We start from the raw sequence: 16,786 nt of genomic DNA, 5'->3' as shown, positions 1-16,786 counted from the left end.
TGTTGACACAGTGTGAGCAATATCAGAGGGAAAGAGAGAGGCTGAGATCTAGTATGAGGGAGAAGGGGATACAGGAAATTAGTTTAAAGATGATGTGGAGTACAACGTCATTAGATGTAGTCTAAAATATTCATTACATTAGGTGGCGGTAACACACCATAACGTTGAATGCCAACCGCCGATAAACCACACCGAAGAAGACAGGCTCTCTTTCCATTTCCCCTGAGAACCGGGTGCAGCTGGTTGCCATTGCCCCCCACAGGGTGCATTTCACGATAGGGCCTGTCAAAGGTGGTTTACGCAGGTGATGTTGTATTGACACTTCTTGATTAAACACACACACGGACAGAAGTAGCATCTAAAGTAGAATAAATAATTAATTCAACCCGCTAATTGAAATAAATGAGACAATTCTTTATTTATGAGCTGGAATGGGAATGGTGACAGCTGACACTACTAGCTAGCTAGTACTGTCTGAGAGAATGCCAATGAATACATGTTGTAGCCAGTAACGTTACGTAGCTAACGTACTATGGCTAGATTAGCTATGCCAACGTTAATTTTTAGCAGGTAGCTAGCTATCTAGGAGTTTTGGTAGCTTGACCAATGCATAGGCGTTCAATGGATCGTCTCACGAAAATAACTCGCTATATTGACATGGATTAGTAATTTAGTCAAATATAGTAGTTCATTGTTTACAGATTGAATCCAGAGCCATATGGAGTCAGGGTGAATAGCTAGAATGAAATACTGGAATTCTGCCACAGGATATAAACAGTGCGTGTTAGGTCATGGGTTAAGCACATCATTGTTCTGTTAAGAATTTTCTGGAGGAAAACTTGAAAAGGTTTGGAGTGAGATGGCTGGAGACCCACAGGCAGCCCTGAATAGCTTTGGTACTGTGTCAAAAATAAGGGCAGTGCAGGTTTGTGTCCTTTTCTCTAACCCCTAGACCACATTTGCTCTATGTTTAGGTCTGTTTGAGCAGTGATGCATTGCTGAGGAGATGATGGAGCCAACAGAAGCCGACCCTCTGAAGAGGGAGGCGGTTGAGGGTGGTGGAGCGGCACCATCAGCTCAGACCAAGAAGAGTTTGGGTCTTAGCAGTTGACCCACTGGAGGACGGCTGTCTTCTTCCTCTCCCTCTTTCTCTGCCTCATCATCGTCTTCAACTTCTCTTTCATCATCCCCTGTCCAGTCCGGCCGCAATATCTCACCTTCTGAACCAGCACCTTCCTTCAAGCAGGTGAAGAAGAGATACAGTAACACATTATACTTGAGAAGGCAAGTTAATAGGTGTCTTAACGCTGAACCTTTTTTTTCACTATGGGACGGTTTCCCAGACACTGATTAAGCTTTGTCCTGAACTAAAAAGTCTCTAAAGAGTTCAATTGAAATAGCTTTTTAGTATAGGACCAGGCTTAACCTGTGTCTGGGAAAACAGCCCAAGATGTAATGTTTGTAGATGTAAAATGTACTTCCTTTCTCTCCATCACAGCCACTTATGATTTCTTGGCTATAGAGGATACAAGCAAAGACAAAGTGATGGATGTGCTGTTTGTCCTGAAGGGCAGTCAGAACATCAGCTGTTTTGACGCAGGTACTAGGAAGCAGGTCTTACAGCAAAAGCTTCACGCTTTACCTTGTTAAAAGCATAATAATGAAGTGTATGTACAGTGCCTTCAGAAAGTATTCACACTGTTTGATTTTTCCACATATTGTTGTTACAGCCTGAATTTAAAATAGGACTAAACTGGCCTTAACACAATACCCCATAATGTCAGTGGAAATGAAAAGCTGAAATCTAATTGAGTCAATAAGTATTCAACCCCTTTGTTATGCAAGCCTAAATAAGTTCAGGATTAAAAATGTGCTTAACAAGTCACGTAAATTGAATGAACTCTGTGTGCAGTAATAGTGCTTAACATGGTTTTTGAATGACCACCTCATCTCTGTACCCCACACATACAATTATCTGTAAGATCCCTAAGTTGAGCAGTGAATTTCAAGCACAGATACAACCACAAAGACCAGGGAGGTTTTCCAATGCCTGTACAGAATAAAAATATTCCGAAACACGTATCCTGTTTACAATAAGGCACTAAAGTCAAACTGCCAAAAATGTTGCAAAGAAATTAACTTTATGTCCTGAATACAAAGTGTTGTTTGGGGTTAAGCACATCACTGAGTACCACTCTTCATATTTTCAAGCATGGTGGTGGCTGCATCATGTTATGGGTATGCTTGTAGTCGGCAAGGACTAGGGAGTTTTTTAGGATAAAAATACATGGAATAAAGCTAAGCACAGGCAAAATCCACAGAGGTAAACCTGCTTCAGTCTGGTTTCCAACAGACACTGGGAGACAAATTCACCTTCCAGCAGGACAATAACTTAAAACACAAGACCAAACACTCTGGAGTTGCAAGGGGTATTTTATATTGATAACAAGTTCAAACAGGTGCCATTAATACAGGTAACGAGTGGAGGACAGATGAGCCTTTTAAAGAAGAAGTTACAGGTCTGTGAGAGCCAGAAATCTTGCTTGTTTGTAGGTGACCAAATACTTATTTTCCACCATAATTTGCAAATAAATTCATTAAAAAATCCTACAATGTGATTTTCTGGATTTTTTCCCCTCATTTTGTCTGTCATAGTTGAAGTGTACCTATGATGAAAATTACAGGCCTCTCTCCTCTTTTTAAGTGGGAGAACTTGCACAATTGGTGGCTGACTAAATACTTTTTTGCCCCACTGTATGTTGCATAGTGTGAGATACCTTATGTACAGTAATTTACCATCCCTAAGAACTGCAATTTATTTATTTTCATAAATAATTTTAATGTCTATAAAATAACTTTTTCTATCATGAATTTTCCTGCCCTATTGGCTTAAACTATGTCCTGCCCTAACCTCAAAGGACCATATCCTCCCCCATTTATGATCGATGATAAATATGATTTCTGTTCCTGTTGTAATACTAAATCAATAGTAGCCAATTCTAAACCTTCACAGCCAATGTTTAAAACAGAATCCTGAACCTCTTCCTCACTAGAATTTATTCCCCCGCTCCCCATAATTTGTCCTGCCTCAATTCCACTTTCTCCTCTATGGTTCAAACTATAATTATATCCAAGAGCTATAAACTCCATTACAATTAATTTACCTTTAAAACCAGTATCCCCAATGACCACAAATTCATTATCCAAATGGCCCTCCCCTGTGGCTGATCAGACCACAAGGGAAAGCCATGATAGAGGTCAAAGGTTATACCACCCTTTTACATGTTAGTAGTCCCTGACTTATTAACTTCAAACAAACTTGATAACCAGTATTTAGTACATTACATTCACCGTCATATTACAAATTATCTGATCAGTTTCAAAATTGCATTCATCATCGTATACTTCACACGTGTTGTCTGTATTCCAAACTTTAAATCAACATAATTTGGTAACTTGCATTAAACAGGTGTCTCACAAAACTACATTTGGATAACGCCAATATGCAGAACTTTAGTTATTCACAATAGGTGTCTGCTTTAGTTGACCGGTCAGGATTTGTGAGGCACTCCGTCCGACGACAAGCAATGGCCAATCGGCCAGACAATTTTTCACCAATTGTTAGCGTTGCGTCAATCGAATCTGGCATTAGGACAGAAGGTGACAAAGTTATTCTAATGTACTCTGACAGGCCAGCTCAGAAGCGGGAACTACTTCTGTCAGAGTACATTAGAAGAACTTTGTCAGGAACTAGTCAGTTCTCTGTTCTGCCCTGCGTGGTATTACAGTGAACCCGTATATACGAAAATTGCAGTAGAGGCTTAGACTTTAGACTCACTCAGCCTATCGTTGGCGCACAGGCTGGTCCCAGCCCCAGGCGCTCCCGTTAGCAGGTGTAGTTGTTGCTGTGCAGAATACCTAAGCGCTCATACCCTAGATACAGTTATCACACATCTGGCTCCTGCTATTGTCTAACAAAATTCAGTTTGTTTTCGCAACACTATGCTCTGTATGTGTCCCCCACAACTCATGATAACTGCCTACACCCAAGGTTAGCCATAGCCTTCCCGCTAGTCACACCATATGTTGCAAAATGTTACTTCCAGCACACACAGACACCCTCATGATAGGCCAATAATATTTTCAACCCTCACATCACTCACTACTGTTTGACAATTGTGACGACCCTCCCACTCTGTCTGCCGTATTTTCTCTTTGTTTTCCTTATTAGGATGCCTGTGGGCGGAGTTGGGAGGGTCGTCAGCTACATGGGAAACACCTGGGCCAGGTGTGTCCCAGGATAAATAGACCTCTTCCACATTCATGGAGGAGACTCTCTCCATGCAGACACCTTTCTAGATTTTGTTGTGTATCTTGGTGGCCTTTTGGTTGTTTGCTTTGGCACCTTTCAACACCCTGCATTATCACATTCATGCATGCAAAACACTCACTTACACTACTGATTACTGATTACACACACCATTGTATATTGTACTTAGTTTACTATATTTAATAAATATATGTTTGTTACTCCTTATCTCCACGTTGTCTCCCTTTTGTTACGGGCTTTGAGCCGGTTCGTGACACAATGTAGAGAAAAATGTGGCAATTCAAGAGGGTGTTACAAAATTAATGTCAAAACGTAGATTTCGCTGCCCTACAGTATGTCATAAATTACATAATTAATCATTATCTGGATTGTCCTCTACAATAATATGAGCTTGATATTCTTGCCTAACACTGTAAGGTCATATTTTATAACTTAGCTAGCAGTGGAGGCTGCTGAGAGGAGAACGGTTCATAACAATGGCGCTTCTTCCCCGATTGCTCAGTTTGGCTGGGCGGCCAACTCTAGGAAGAGTCTTGGTGGTTCCAAACGTCTTCCATTTAAGAATGATGGAGGCCACTGTGTTCTTGGGGACACAGGATGCACCTGAGCTCAATTTAGAGTCTCATAGCAAACTGTTTAAAAATGAATACATTTGCAAAAATGTCTTAACCTGTTTTTGCTTTGTCATTATGGGGTATGGTGTGGAGATTGATTTAACGATGTGGGAAAAGTCAAAGGGTCTGAATACTTTGCGAATGCACTGTATATGAAATCAGCATGACAATCTAATTCAGTACGAGACTTTACATTGGGGTTTGGCCTATCATTTCAAACAGATAACCAGAATTATTATATACCAGATTATATATATTTTAGAATCATATGACAGCCAAGAAAGCAAACTGGGTAGATTTAGCCACAGATAATTTCCCAAAAAATAAAAACCCCCCACTTTCGAGACTATCAAAGTCATGGTAATACCGGTAATCTAGCAGTTAACATTACGGTGCCCTAGCAGGCCCCGTTTAATTTATGTCTGTTACCATTGCATTGATTGTTTGTAACTTCCATGTGCTTCGGTCAAAAAGGCAAAGAGGCAGAGCAGAGAAAGGAGATAGACAGTGAAAGTAAGCACAAGTGTAGGCTGTTTCTTGATCTATACTGAAAAACACCTGTTTTGTTCAATTATGGTGTGGACATTGAAAAAGCAATACATGTTTTATTCTCACTTTTATTTAATTGCATATTAAAGATGTATTACATTAAAAAAAAAATCATAGATTTACACTTTTTTCCCCTAACATCTCCATTGTTGTTGCTATATTTATGGATTATCATTGGCGGCAAAAATCCAAGGAGTCGACACTGACCCATGTGACTGGTATAAGAGGATCTACAAATCACTGTGCCACATTTCCTAAACATCCTGAAGCTAACTGGAAAGGATTTCTGAAGTATTGATATACCGTGGGTTTGTTTACTGGTTCACTGGTTCTGTACAGTATAAGGTAATGTGTCCACTGTTCAACCATACTGTTACACATTTTTCAGCATTCAAAAAGCAAAACTACAGGATATTATGTTACATAATGTGATTTGCTCACATGTATACAACTGAATTTCAAGTGTTTTTCATTTTTTTCTTAAAGGGGTCACTGGGTTCAAAGTGTTAAAGACATAATTTAGAGGGGGGTTTTTTCTCAACCAAATTTCAACTATTGCTGGTACAAGCATTAGTGGAGAAATATTTGCCGTATTCTCAGCTAAACATGACTTTGGCCTTATTTAGTCAAGCAAATAGACCACCGTGGCCATGTAAAGGCAAACTCTTTAGTCAGCAGAGTTAATATTCAAACATCGGATTTCTCTTAGAGATTATTGACCTAGTTTGACCCATTACGAAAGGAGTTATTAGTATTTGACAAAGTGTTAGAAATTGTACATAATCCAAATTCAAATCCTGCAAGATAATTGGTCTGTGATAACTACTTCAACATTTTGCTTTTTTTTTTTCAGGCACTACTATGGTCTGTCAAGTAAATGTTTATTTTACGTGTTTGCCCCCAGATTCAGAAATGGGAAGACCAGAGGGAGGAGTGGACTTTCCCAGGGAAATCTGAGAGGCATCTCCAAAGAACTCATCTTCATGGCTTTTGTTTGCATGAGTTGTAAAAATCCAGGTGGGTCCTCCACCACCTTTTCTCCAAGCACTGCTCCTCTAGAATGTGAGCAGAGTATAACTCAATACCATAGTCATTCCTTATCAAACGAGAATCATTGTATTGTCTGACATCATGACACCAAGACCAACTCTGTCACTTTGGTTTCTCAATTATTGAATTTATTAAAATGTACCTACATGAAATATACATGTATTTGAACAAGATTAAAAAAAAGAAAATATTTCAAAACAGAATGTCACACATCAAGTAATAGCCATCATCACTCAGGTGCAGTGTGAAGCCTATACCTGTAGACTGACATTTTAAGATCAAATACATAAAACAGCATTTCAAAAAAACAATGCAACTCCTCTGTCATATTCAGTACAAGGGTATAAAGTAAGAAATAGGCTATATTGTGGCTCAACCGTGGTAACTTGTCCATGCAACAAATACTACTGGGTATAGGAATAAAACTGCAACTGGATTATACTCAAACATTTACTCAAACATTCAAGATAAAACAAGATTTCATCAAATAGCCATCCCTTTTAAAGGTCACATCTTTCCTATTTGAGGTATGGTTTCAGTGTTTGCATATTAAATATTAAGTTGTTTCTGGTTACATATTCTTAGGTGTTTTTCAACCAAAAGCCAACATGATGTTCACACAACAATGTATATATTGGTAATATATCTCCAATAAACTTTTGGTATTAATTATATTTGACAATTTTCGCAAACAAATGGGTCTCAAAAAATATTTTCACATAAAACAACTTCAATAAAGGTCACTTATTTTTCAAATAAGTTTTTCTAATAACTGTGGGTGTGTGTGTATATATACATGTTCACCAATATATTCATTAATCCAAAATATTATAGATTAATATATTCAGTGCTGTAAAATATACATCTAAGAAGCAAGTGTACTGTTTCTGTGTTAAAGGCCCAGTGCAGTCACAATTTGTTTCCCCTGTGTTTTCTATCATATTGGACAACAGTTGATGACACTGTAAAAGTAGGAAAAAATGTGAACGGTGTTATTTCCTGATAGGTCCTTCTAATCAGCAGGTCTGCATGGGCGGGATTTTTGGCTTTCCATGGTGATATCACCATGCGATAAATTGGTTAATAGACCAATAACAAAGAGAGTTCCAAACCACTCTGCCAATAACAGCTAGTTTTCAGTTTCCTCCTCCCTACTCAACCCACTCCCATACAGTCCTAGGAACATTCGAGAAATAGTTATTTGCTAAAAAATGACTTTTTCCCATTTTTAACAGAATTCTATAACAGTAAGGTACTTAATTGTTACCTAGAAATGATTTAAAATTGATATAAAACATCTGCATTTGGCCTTTAGGCAAATAGAGTGGTCTTGCATGGCTCAACTGTATCAGACCTATTGCTTCAATGTGACCAATATTCTGCTTGATTCTACTTTATGGAAAAGACAGTCATATTCTCCACCCTTTGTATTAAAACCCCATCTGCCACCAAATGCACCTAGATAAAACAGACATGAGAAAACCTTAACAGGTTTACTGCATAGCATTCATGTGTGTTGGTGCAGATTGCAGGTGCATTACTACATTGCCATGTGTTATGCCACTAGGCTAGAGGCTATCAAATCTATAGCCCACTAGGCTTTTCATGAATACAACTCATTTATAAATATAGGATCTAGATCCCATCTACTAAGAGTGTACTTGTTGCAACTGAATTCATATTTGAGTATCTGTGCATCAGTGGCAGCAGGAGAATGCAGCACAACATCACGAGAAGCAGCGACAGATAGGAGCCGTAATAGAACTAGGCACGAAGATGGCCGACATAGCAGCCTTATATAGGTTCACCCTGACACTGTGAAAAGGACAATCAAAACAGGTGCAACAACAAAGGTTCTATACATGTGATGTAGTACTGACATAGTATTACACAGGTACCGTACTCTTCATCTGATGTAGTACTACACAGGTATTATGTGATGTAGTAATACTACACAGGTACTATTAATCTGATGAAACGTAGGAGTCTAGAGAGAACGAGTGGCAAGAAAACCAATCCAATGAGACAATGGAAGGCTGATCCTGTGGCCAGATGGATACAAACAAAATGTGTTCTGTACAAGCTCTGTCCTCTTCTAAAGTAGACCCAACTTACACACAAGGGCTGTTACTAGGCAACACTTCCCTACAGTGTAATTACTGATGGAGGGCAATGGAAATGGTTATTTTCAGCTGGTCAAGGCTTTGTATTAAAAGTCCCCCCGAGTGGGATAGTGCAGATTGTCAGTAAACCGTCATCCTTTCATTTCTGTTCCCTCCGTTTGACCAGTGGGACTCCATCAACGTCCGTCTGTCCGATCATCTGCCTGTCTGTCCATCTGTCAGTACCTCCTTTTCCCGGGCTTCCCAGTGTCTGTCATGCAGGTTTTAGGCCGAAGCGCTGCAAGATTAGAAAGCAAATATGGTTTTGTTTCATTTAGTGTCCAAAAAATGAAGGCTGCTTCACACACAAAAAGAGACAAAACATCAGAAATTCAAATGTTCTGTTTTTTAATGTTTTCAGCAGGCAGGGGGGGGATTCACACGTTGGTGCCTTTGATATGTTTAAAAGACACAAACATTTGGGTTGATAATAGTGTGGAAACATCAGCTCTGAAACACCCATATTGATAATGTAGCTTTTAGTTTCATTTGCTTCTCACTGATTATTATATTATACCTGGTATGTTTAAGTGTACACAGTATATACTGAACAAAGACATTCTGGCTGAATTGCTTACCTGGATCAGCTGTTTGTTTCTTCTTGTGGTGATGGACTATCTCGTTCTCATTGGTCATCTTCACATCTTGGTCCTCCACATAATTGCTGCTAAACAACACAAGGAGGGGAAAACACACCAGTTTCACTTGAGTCTCTGCATAATCTGGCCAGGTATATGAAAAGGCTGGAGCATGGGAGCTGCGGATAACACAAAAACTAAGGACAGACTGACTGACGGCAACAAAGCTTGACGCAAGCAGGTTCAAGTCTTGTGTCTTACAATGAAGTTACAGAAAGTTGGAGAGACAAGATACATGAGTGACAAGGGACTAGGAGTTCTGTTTGGAACTACTGTAGAAGGACATGGCATCACAAGCCAAGCTGTGGGTTGGAGGTGGGGTGACTTGGGAACATGAACACAACTTTTTATAACTGACTGACAAGGCTAATGAGGGTCTCTGTTACTCACTGTTTCAGATCGCGATGTCTGCTACCGCGGGGGCTGGAGTAGAGAGAGCACATCTTCGTTGAACACGAGTCACAAAGAGGTAGACTTCAGTGCCAATTACACACTGTTATAACTGATAGGAACATCTGTCCTTGAAAATACAGAGTTTGTCCCACTATGGTAGCCACGGTCTCCTGCCATTTGAAAAAACTCACATCATGTGGATATGGTAAATGACTTTGCATTCTCATGTTGACAGCGGCTAGACAGAAGAACCAATAAGCATGTGTGCATGTTGATGGACAAGCAGCCAAACCTATCCGCACATGCGTGAATTTCGATGGACAGGGAAATAATTTGCTTATATCAGGCTGCAGCAGCCAATCCCATGCTGGGTTACCTGATGACAGTGTTCCTTTCACGGTGGGCAATGTGGGCGTTGTCGGTGAAGAGGATGGTGTGGTAGGGCACCGCCGGGTCACAGGTGGGCAGGATGCCCTGCGCCGCCTGGCTCACACTGTCCAAGATGCCGTTATACACCAGGAGGTCATCTACTAGCAGCTACACAAGGAAAGCTTACTGTAGTCATTCATTTATTACCCCTTATTTAAGCCCAGAAAGTTTAACAGAGAACAGACTCTTGTTTACAGCAATGTGTATATAGATGTGTATTGATGTGTATATAGAGTGCATTTGGAAAATATTCAGACCCCTTGACTTTTTCCACATTTTGTTACGTTACTGCCTTATTAGAAAATGTATTAAATCGTTTTTTTTCATCAATCTACACAAAATCCCCATAATGACATACCAAAAATTTGAACGTTTTGCTAATTTATGAAAAATACAAAACTGAAATATCACATTTACATAAGTATTCAGACCCTTTACTAAGTACTTTGTTGAAGCACCTTTGGCATGGATTACAGCCTCGAGTCTTCTTTCCACCCTGCATCCCACTGCTGGCTTGCTTCTGAAGCTAAGCAGGGTTGGTCCTGGTTGGTCCCTGGATGGGAGACCAGATGCTTTTGGAAGTGGATAACTTCTTGACGCACCCATCCCGGTAACGGGATCCTTTTCATCAACACCCGCTGAATTCCAGCGCGCCAAATTCAAATTAAATTACTAAACATATTTAATTTTCATGAAATCACAAATGCAATATAGCAAAACACAGCTTAGCTTGTTGTTAATCCACCTGGCATGTCAGATTTCAATACAGTTTTTCGGCGAAAGCATAACAAGCGTTTATGTAAGAACATCTCTCTCATTAGACAAAATATTACAAACACCTAGCAGCCAAGTAGATTGGTCACGAAAGTCAGAAAAGCAATAGATTAAATCGCTTACCTTTGATGATCTTCGGATGTTTTCACTCACAAGACTCCCAGTTACACAATAAATGTTCCTTTTGTTCCATAAAGATTATTTTTATATCCAAAATACCTCCATTTGTTTGGCGCATTATGTTCAGAAATCCACACGCTCGAGCGGTCACGACATCGCAGACAAAAATTCCAAATAGTATCCATAATGTCCACAGAAACATGTCAAACGTTTTTTATAATCAATCCTCAGGTTGTTTTTAAAATATATAATCGATAATATATCAACCGGGACTGTCGCTTTTTCAATAGGAGGGAAAGAAAATGGCTGCCCCACTCTGTTGCGCAAGCAAAACTTATGTGAACACCCAGCTATCCACTGACGCGATGTTATCTTTCTCGCTCATTTTTCAAAATAAAAGCCTGAAACTATGTCTAAAGGCTGTTGACACCTTGAGGAAGCGATAGGAAAAGGAATCTGGTTGATATCCCTTTAAAAATGGAGCGAAGGCAGGCTATGGAACATGGAGCTTTCAAAATAGAAGCCACTTCCTGGTTTGATTTTCCTCAGGTTTTTGCCTGCAATATCAGTTCTGTTATACTCACAGACAATATTTTGACAGTTTTGGAAACTTTAGAGTGTTTTCTCAATTATATGCATATTCTAGTTTCTGGGCCTGAGAAATAGGCAGTTTCAAATGGGTACGTTTTTTTTAGGCCAAAAACGAAAATCCTGCCCCCTACACTCAAGAAGTTAACCCTGGTGTCCTGACTAAATTCCCACTCTGGTCACCTAATCATCCCCAGCTTACAATTGGCTAATTTCTCTCCCCTGTAACTATTCCCCAGGTTGTTGAAGGAAATGAGAATGTGTTCTCAGTCATCTTACCTGGTGAAATAAGGTTTTTTTTTTTTGTTGCTTGGTTGGTACACCTGTATTTGGGGAGTTTCTCCCATTCTACTCTGCAGATCCTCTCAAGCTCTGTCAGGTTGGATGAGCGTCACTGCACAGCTATTTTCAGGTCTCTCCAGAGATGTTAGATTGGGTTCAAGTCTGGGCTCTGGCTGAGCCACTCAAGGACATTCAGAGACATGTCCCGAAGCCACTTCTGCGTTGCCGTGGCTGTGTGCTTATGGTAAATTTCCTGTTGGAAGGTGAACCTTCACCCCAGTCAGGTCCTAAACACTCTGGAGCAGGTTTTCATCAAGGATCTCTCTGTACTTTGCAACGTTCATCTTTCCCTCGATGCTGACTAGTCTCCCAGTCCCTGTCTGCATGATGCTGCCACCACCACACTTCACCGTAGGGATGGTGTCAGGTTTCCTCCAGACGTAACGCTTGGCATTCAGGCCAAAGAGTTCAACTTGGTTTCATCAGACCAGAGAATCTTGTTTCTCATGGTCTTAGAGTCTTTAGGTGCCTTTTGGCAAACTCCAAGTGGGATTTCATGTGCCTTTAGCTGATGAGTGGCTTCCGTCTGGCCACTACCATAAAGGCCTGATTGGTGGAGTGCTGCAGAGATGGTTGTATTTCTGGAAATTTCTCCCATCTCCACAGAGGAACTCTGGAGCTCTGTCAGAGTGACTATTGGGTTCTTGGTCACCTCCCTGACCAAGGCCCTTCTCCCCCGATTGCTGAGTTTGGCCGGAAATATTTTGGTACCCTTCCCCAGATCTGTAACTAGCAACAATCCTGTCTTGGAGCTCTACGGACAATTCCTTCAACCTCATGTCTTGGTTTTTGCTCTGACATGCACTGTCAACTGCAGGACCTTATATAGACAGGTGTGTGCCTTTCTAAATCATGTCCAATTAATTGAATCAAGTTGTAGAAGCATCTCAAGGATGAATAATGGAAAAAGGATTCATATGAGCTTAATTTCAAGTCTCATAGAAAAGGGTCTGAATTGTGTATTATTGTGTAAATAAGGTATTTCTGTAAAAAAAAATTGATACATTTGTAAACATTTGTAAACATTATGGGGTTGTGTGTGTAGATTGATGAGGACTTAAAACATACAAAATAAATTTCAGAATAAGGCTGTAACGTAACAAAATGTGGAAAGTCAAGGGATCTGAATACTTTCCGAATGCACTGTAGATATGTATAGATGTGTGTATTTAGATGTGTATATACACATCTATAATGCAATCGTTCTTTATTGATGTTTGACAGGTCGTCATTGTAAATAAGATTTATTTTCTTAATTGACTTACCTGTGTAAATACAGTGCCTTGCGAAAGTATTCGGCCCCCTTGAACTTTGCGACCTTTTGCCACATTGCAGGCTTCAAACATAAAGATATAAAACTGTATTTTTTTGTGAAGAATCAACAACAAGTGGGACACAATCATGAAGTGGAACGACATTTATTGGATATTTCAAACTTTTTTAACAAATCAAAAACTGAAAAATTGGGCGTGCAAAATTATTCAGCCCCCTTAAGTTAATACTTTGTAGCGCCACCTTTTGCTGCGATTACAGCTGTAAGTCGCTTGGGGTATGTCTCTATCAGTTTTGCACATCGAGAGACTGACATTTTTTCCCATTCCTCCTTGCAAAACAGCTCGAGCTCAGTGAGGTTGGATGGAGAGCATTTGTGAACAGCAGTTTTCAGTTCTTTCCACAGATTCTCGATTGGATTCAGGTCTGGACTTTGACTTGGCCATTCTAACACCTGGATATGTTTATTTTTGAACCATTTCATTGTAGATTTTGCTTTATGTTTTGGATCATTGTCTTGTTGGAAGACAAATCTCCGTCCCAGTCTCAGGTCTTTTGCAGACTCCATCAGGTTCTTCCAGAATGGTCCTGTATTTGGCTCCATCCATCTTCCCATCAATTTTAACCATCTTCCCTGTCCCTGCTGAAGAAAAGCAGGCCCAAACCATGATGCTGCCACCACCATGTTTGACAGTGGGGATGGTATGTTCAGCTGTGTTGCTTTTACGCCAAACATAACGTTTTGCATTGTTGCCAAAAAGTTCAATTTTGGTTTCATCTGACCAGAGCACCTTCTTCCACATGTTTGGTGTGTCTCCCAGGGGGCTTGTGGCAAACTTTAAACAACACTTTTTATGGATATCTTTAAGAAATGGCTTTCTTCTTGCCACTCTTCCATAAAGGCCAGATTTGTGCAATATACGACTGATTGTTGTCCTATGGACAGAGTCTCCCACCTCAGCTGTAGATCTCTGCAGTTCATCCAGAGTGATCATGGGCCTCTTGGCTGCATCTCTGATCAGTCTTCTCCTTGTATGAGCTGAAAGTTTAGAGGGACGGCCAGGTCTTGGTAGATTTGCAGTGGTCTGATACTCCTTCCATTTCAATATTATCGCTTGCACAGTGCTCCTTGGGATGTTTAAAGCTTGGGAAATCTTTTTGTATCCAAATCCGGCTTTAAACTTCTTCACAACAGTATCTCGGCCCTGCCTGGTGTGTTCCTTGTTCTTCATGATGCTCTCTGCGCTTTTAACGGACCTCTGAGACTATCACAGTGCAGGTGCATTTATACGGAGACTTGATTACACACAGGTGGATTGTATTTATCATCATTAGTCATTTAGGTCAACATTGGATCATTCAGAGATCCTCACTGAACTTTTGGAGAGAGTTTGCTGCACTGAAAGTAAAGGGGCTGAATAATTTTGCACGCCCAATTTTTCAGTTTTTGATTTGTTAAAAAAGTTTGAAATATCCAATAAATGTCGTTCCACTTCATGACTGTGTCCCACTTGTTGTTGATTCTTCACAAAAAAATACAGTTTTATATCTTTATGTTTGAAGCCTGAAATGTGGCAAAAGGTCGCAAAGTTCAAGGGGGCCGCATACTTTCGCAAGGCACTGTAAAGGTAAAATAAAACTCTAGGGAAGAATTCCTAATAATGGTACTTTATTAGACCATTATAGTCTGAAATGATCCTTATTCTGCTTTGCTCCCAAGTCCTAAGATCTGGGTCTCTCTGATGAATATGGTCTGTGTTACTGTGCTGAGGAGAGAGAAAAGAAGACTGACTTACCCCAAACTCCTTTACCCCCCTCTGTGGTGTCTTGGAGTAGTTCCACAGTTTGATCATGGACACCGTCACTGGCTGGTCAAATATGAGATACACGCGATTCACCAGTCCGGGGAGTACTGGTGCTAGCCACATGTGTATGCCATCATGAGAGTTGTTCACTCCATCTACCAGCTTATCTGGAGTCCTCACGTCACCGTTCACACTGTCCAGGACATTCACACTGTCTGGGAACGCAGCGACATCTAGAAGCATTGTTTAAAGAATGGACTCAGCCAAACTGTGTTGACTACTGAGTCATTACTCCTGCCATTTCCATTTCCTCTACTGGAAGCCACGCTTTTACTATTTCAGGGTACATTTATAGTTTGGGGGTTCACCAAACTTGGTCCAGGGATGGTACATGAGATTCCCACTATATGAACAAGCTACAAATTGGGCTATATCGAAATTCCATTAAAAAAAAAAAAAAAATGAAAACAAAAACTAGTGTGGTTAAGGTTAGGGTTAGGTTTAAAAACAGATCAGAAGAAGAGATTGTAGAACTAGGCGGTGCTTCCGTCTTTGCAACTTGGCCAGATATTGACAACCGGTACAGGGAGAGCAGGCTTTCGTTCCACACCAGCACTAAAGACACCTGATTCAACAAATCATCACAACCTTGATTGACTGAATAAGGTGTTTTAATGCTTGGCTAAAACTAAAGCCGGTACACCATGTGGATTTCTAGGACCAGGGTTTATGACCAGTCTTAGGCCAGACTTGAAGTCTCACGCTAGCTAGCTCAGCCAGTCAGGTCAAGTGAGACACTGGGTGTAAGTGTAGATTGCAGCAGTTCTCAGTGTGTGTGTGTGTGTTTGTGGTGTTAACATTGTAGGTAGGATACTGTTGTCACTGAGGGGTATCTTCTTGTCGTTTTGGTCATAGATCTCCAGGCCGTTCATGCCAATGTAGTAGGGGTCACCCCAGGTGGTCAGCAGCTGCAGCTGGAAGATGACTGGTGGGTCAAGGGTTAAGGAAGAGACGTGGAGCCGTGCACACACTTAGGACTTTTACAGTCATCAAGTCATTTAGTGATCACAGTATCTCAAGCAGGCAAAACTGGTTGTAATGACATTGAATATGTACAGTATGTCTTTTATGAAAGGCTAAATATATACTGTATATTGTCAATTCTATCTACTAAAAGGTGAAATATTTAGTTTGTATATTTGATGCACTGGTCGCAGAATTTCTGTATGACTATGTAAGGTGACATGTTACGTCAGTAAAAGCAGCGGGCCAAATCTGTGATTTCTCAAGATTTGTAAAAAATGCGTATAACATTTTTGTTGTTGGACATAAAAGACTATACAATCACCAGTAAATCAGCTGAAAGTGATTTTCATTTAGAAAATATTCTAAATTAAAGTATTCTCATGCATAAATAGAGAGAAATATGTGATCTTAGCCTAATGTAATCAGGGTTTGATATGTTTTTGTCAAATACTATATCTGTTTAGGCTTCTTGTGTACAAATTATTTATAATTATGTTCTGGACTCCCGACCATCCGCTTAAGAAAAAATCATCCCATGGCTGAATGTAGTTGGGGACAATATTCTGTGGGACTATGTCTTGTGTGCAGCAGGAGGAAGGATACATCCACAAGGCATGATGGGGGCCTCGTAGTCCATGCTGGCTTGCTCCTGTCTTCTGGAGCCAGCCCTGAAAACCATCGAAGACACAAACCT

The 16,786-nt window shown here is 40.3% G+C and overlaps 1 protein-coding gene across 10 annotated transcripts in view; it reads right to left on the bottom strand.

The window, feature by feature from the left end:
- Positions 1-6,649: 6,649 nt before the first annotated feature.
- LOC110498842 (katanin-interacting protein) overlaps positions 6,650-16,786 on the bottom strand; it is a 47,887-nt gene continuing 37,750 nt past the window's right edge. For 5 of the 10 annotated variants that reach the window (XM_036955645.1, XM_021575494.2, XM_021575498.2 and 2 more), the window contains 7 exons: positions 16,696-16,760; positions 15,941-16,051; positions 15,058-15,299; positions 10,113-10,273; positions 9,734-9,766; positions 9,284-9,372; positions 6,650-8,943 (listed from right to left, as the gene is read on the bottom strand). In XM_036955645.1, coding sequence (XP_036811540.1) covers positions 8,885-8,943; positions 9,284-9,372; positions 9,734-9,766; positions 10,113-10,273; positions 15,058-15,299; positions 15,941-16,051; positions 16,696-16,760 — 760 coding nt within the window. In that variant the 3' untranslated portion in view covers positions 6,650-8,884. Of the gene's footprint in view, positions 8,944-9,283; positions 9,373-9,733; positions 9,787-10,112; positions 10,274-15,057; positions 15,300-15,940; positions 16,052-16,695; positions 16,761-16,786 lie in introns of all 10 variants that reach the window. The other 5 variants (XM_036955640.1, XR_005037913.1, XR_005037912.1 and 2 more) reach the window with 5 other exon arrangements.

This window comes from Oncorhynchus mykiss, chromosome 20, assembly GCF_013265735.2.
Source record: "Oncorhynchus mykiss isolate Arlee chromosome 20, USDA_OmykA_1.1, whole genome shotgun sequence".
NCBI classification, from domain to species: domain Eukaryota; kingdom Metazoa; phylum Chordata; class Actinopteri; order Salmoniformes; family Salmonidae; genus Oncorhynchus; species Oncorhynchus mykiss.
Note: the sequence above shows the minus strand (reverse complement) of the source record. Positions and strands in the feature narration are given on the sequence as shown.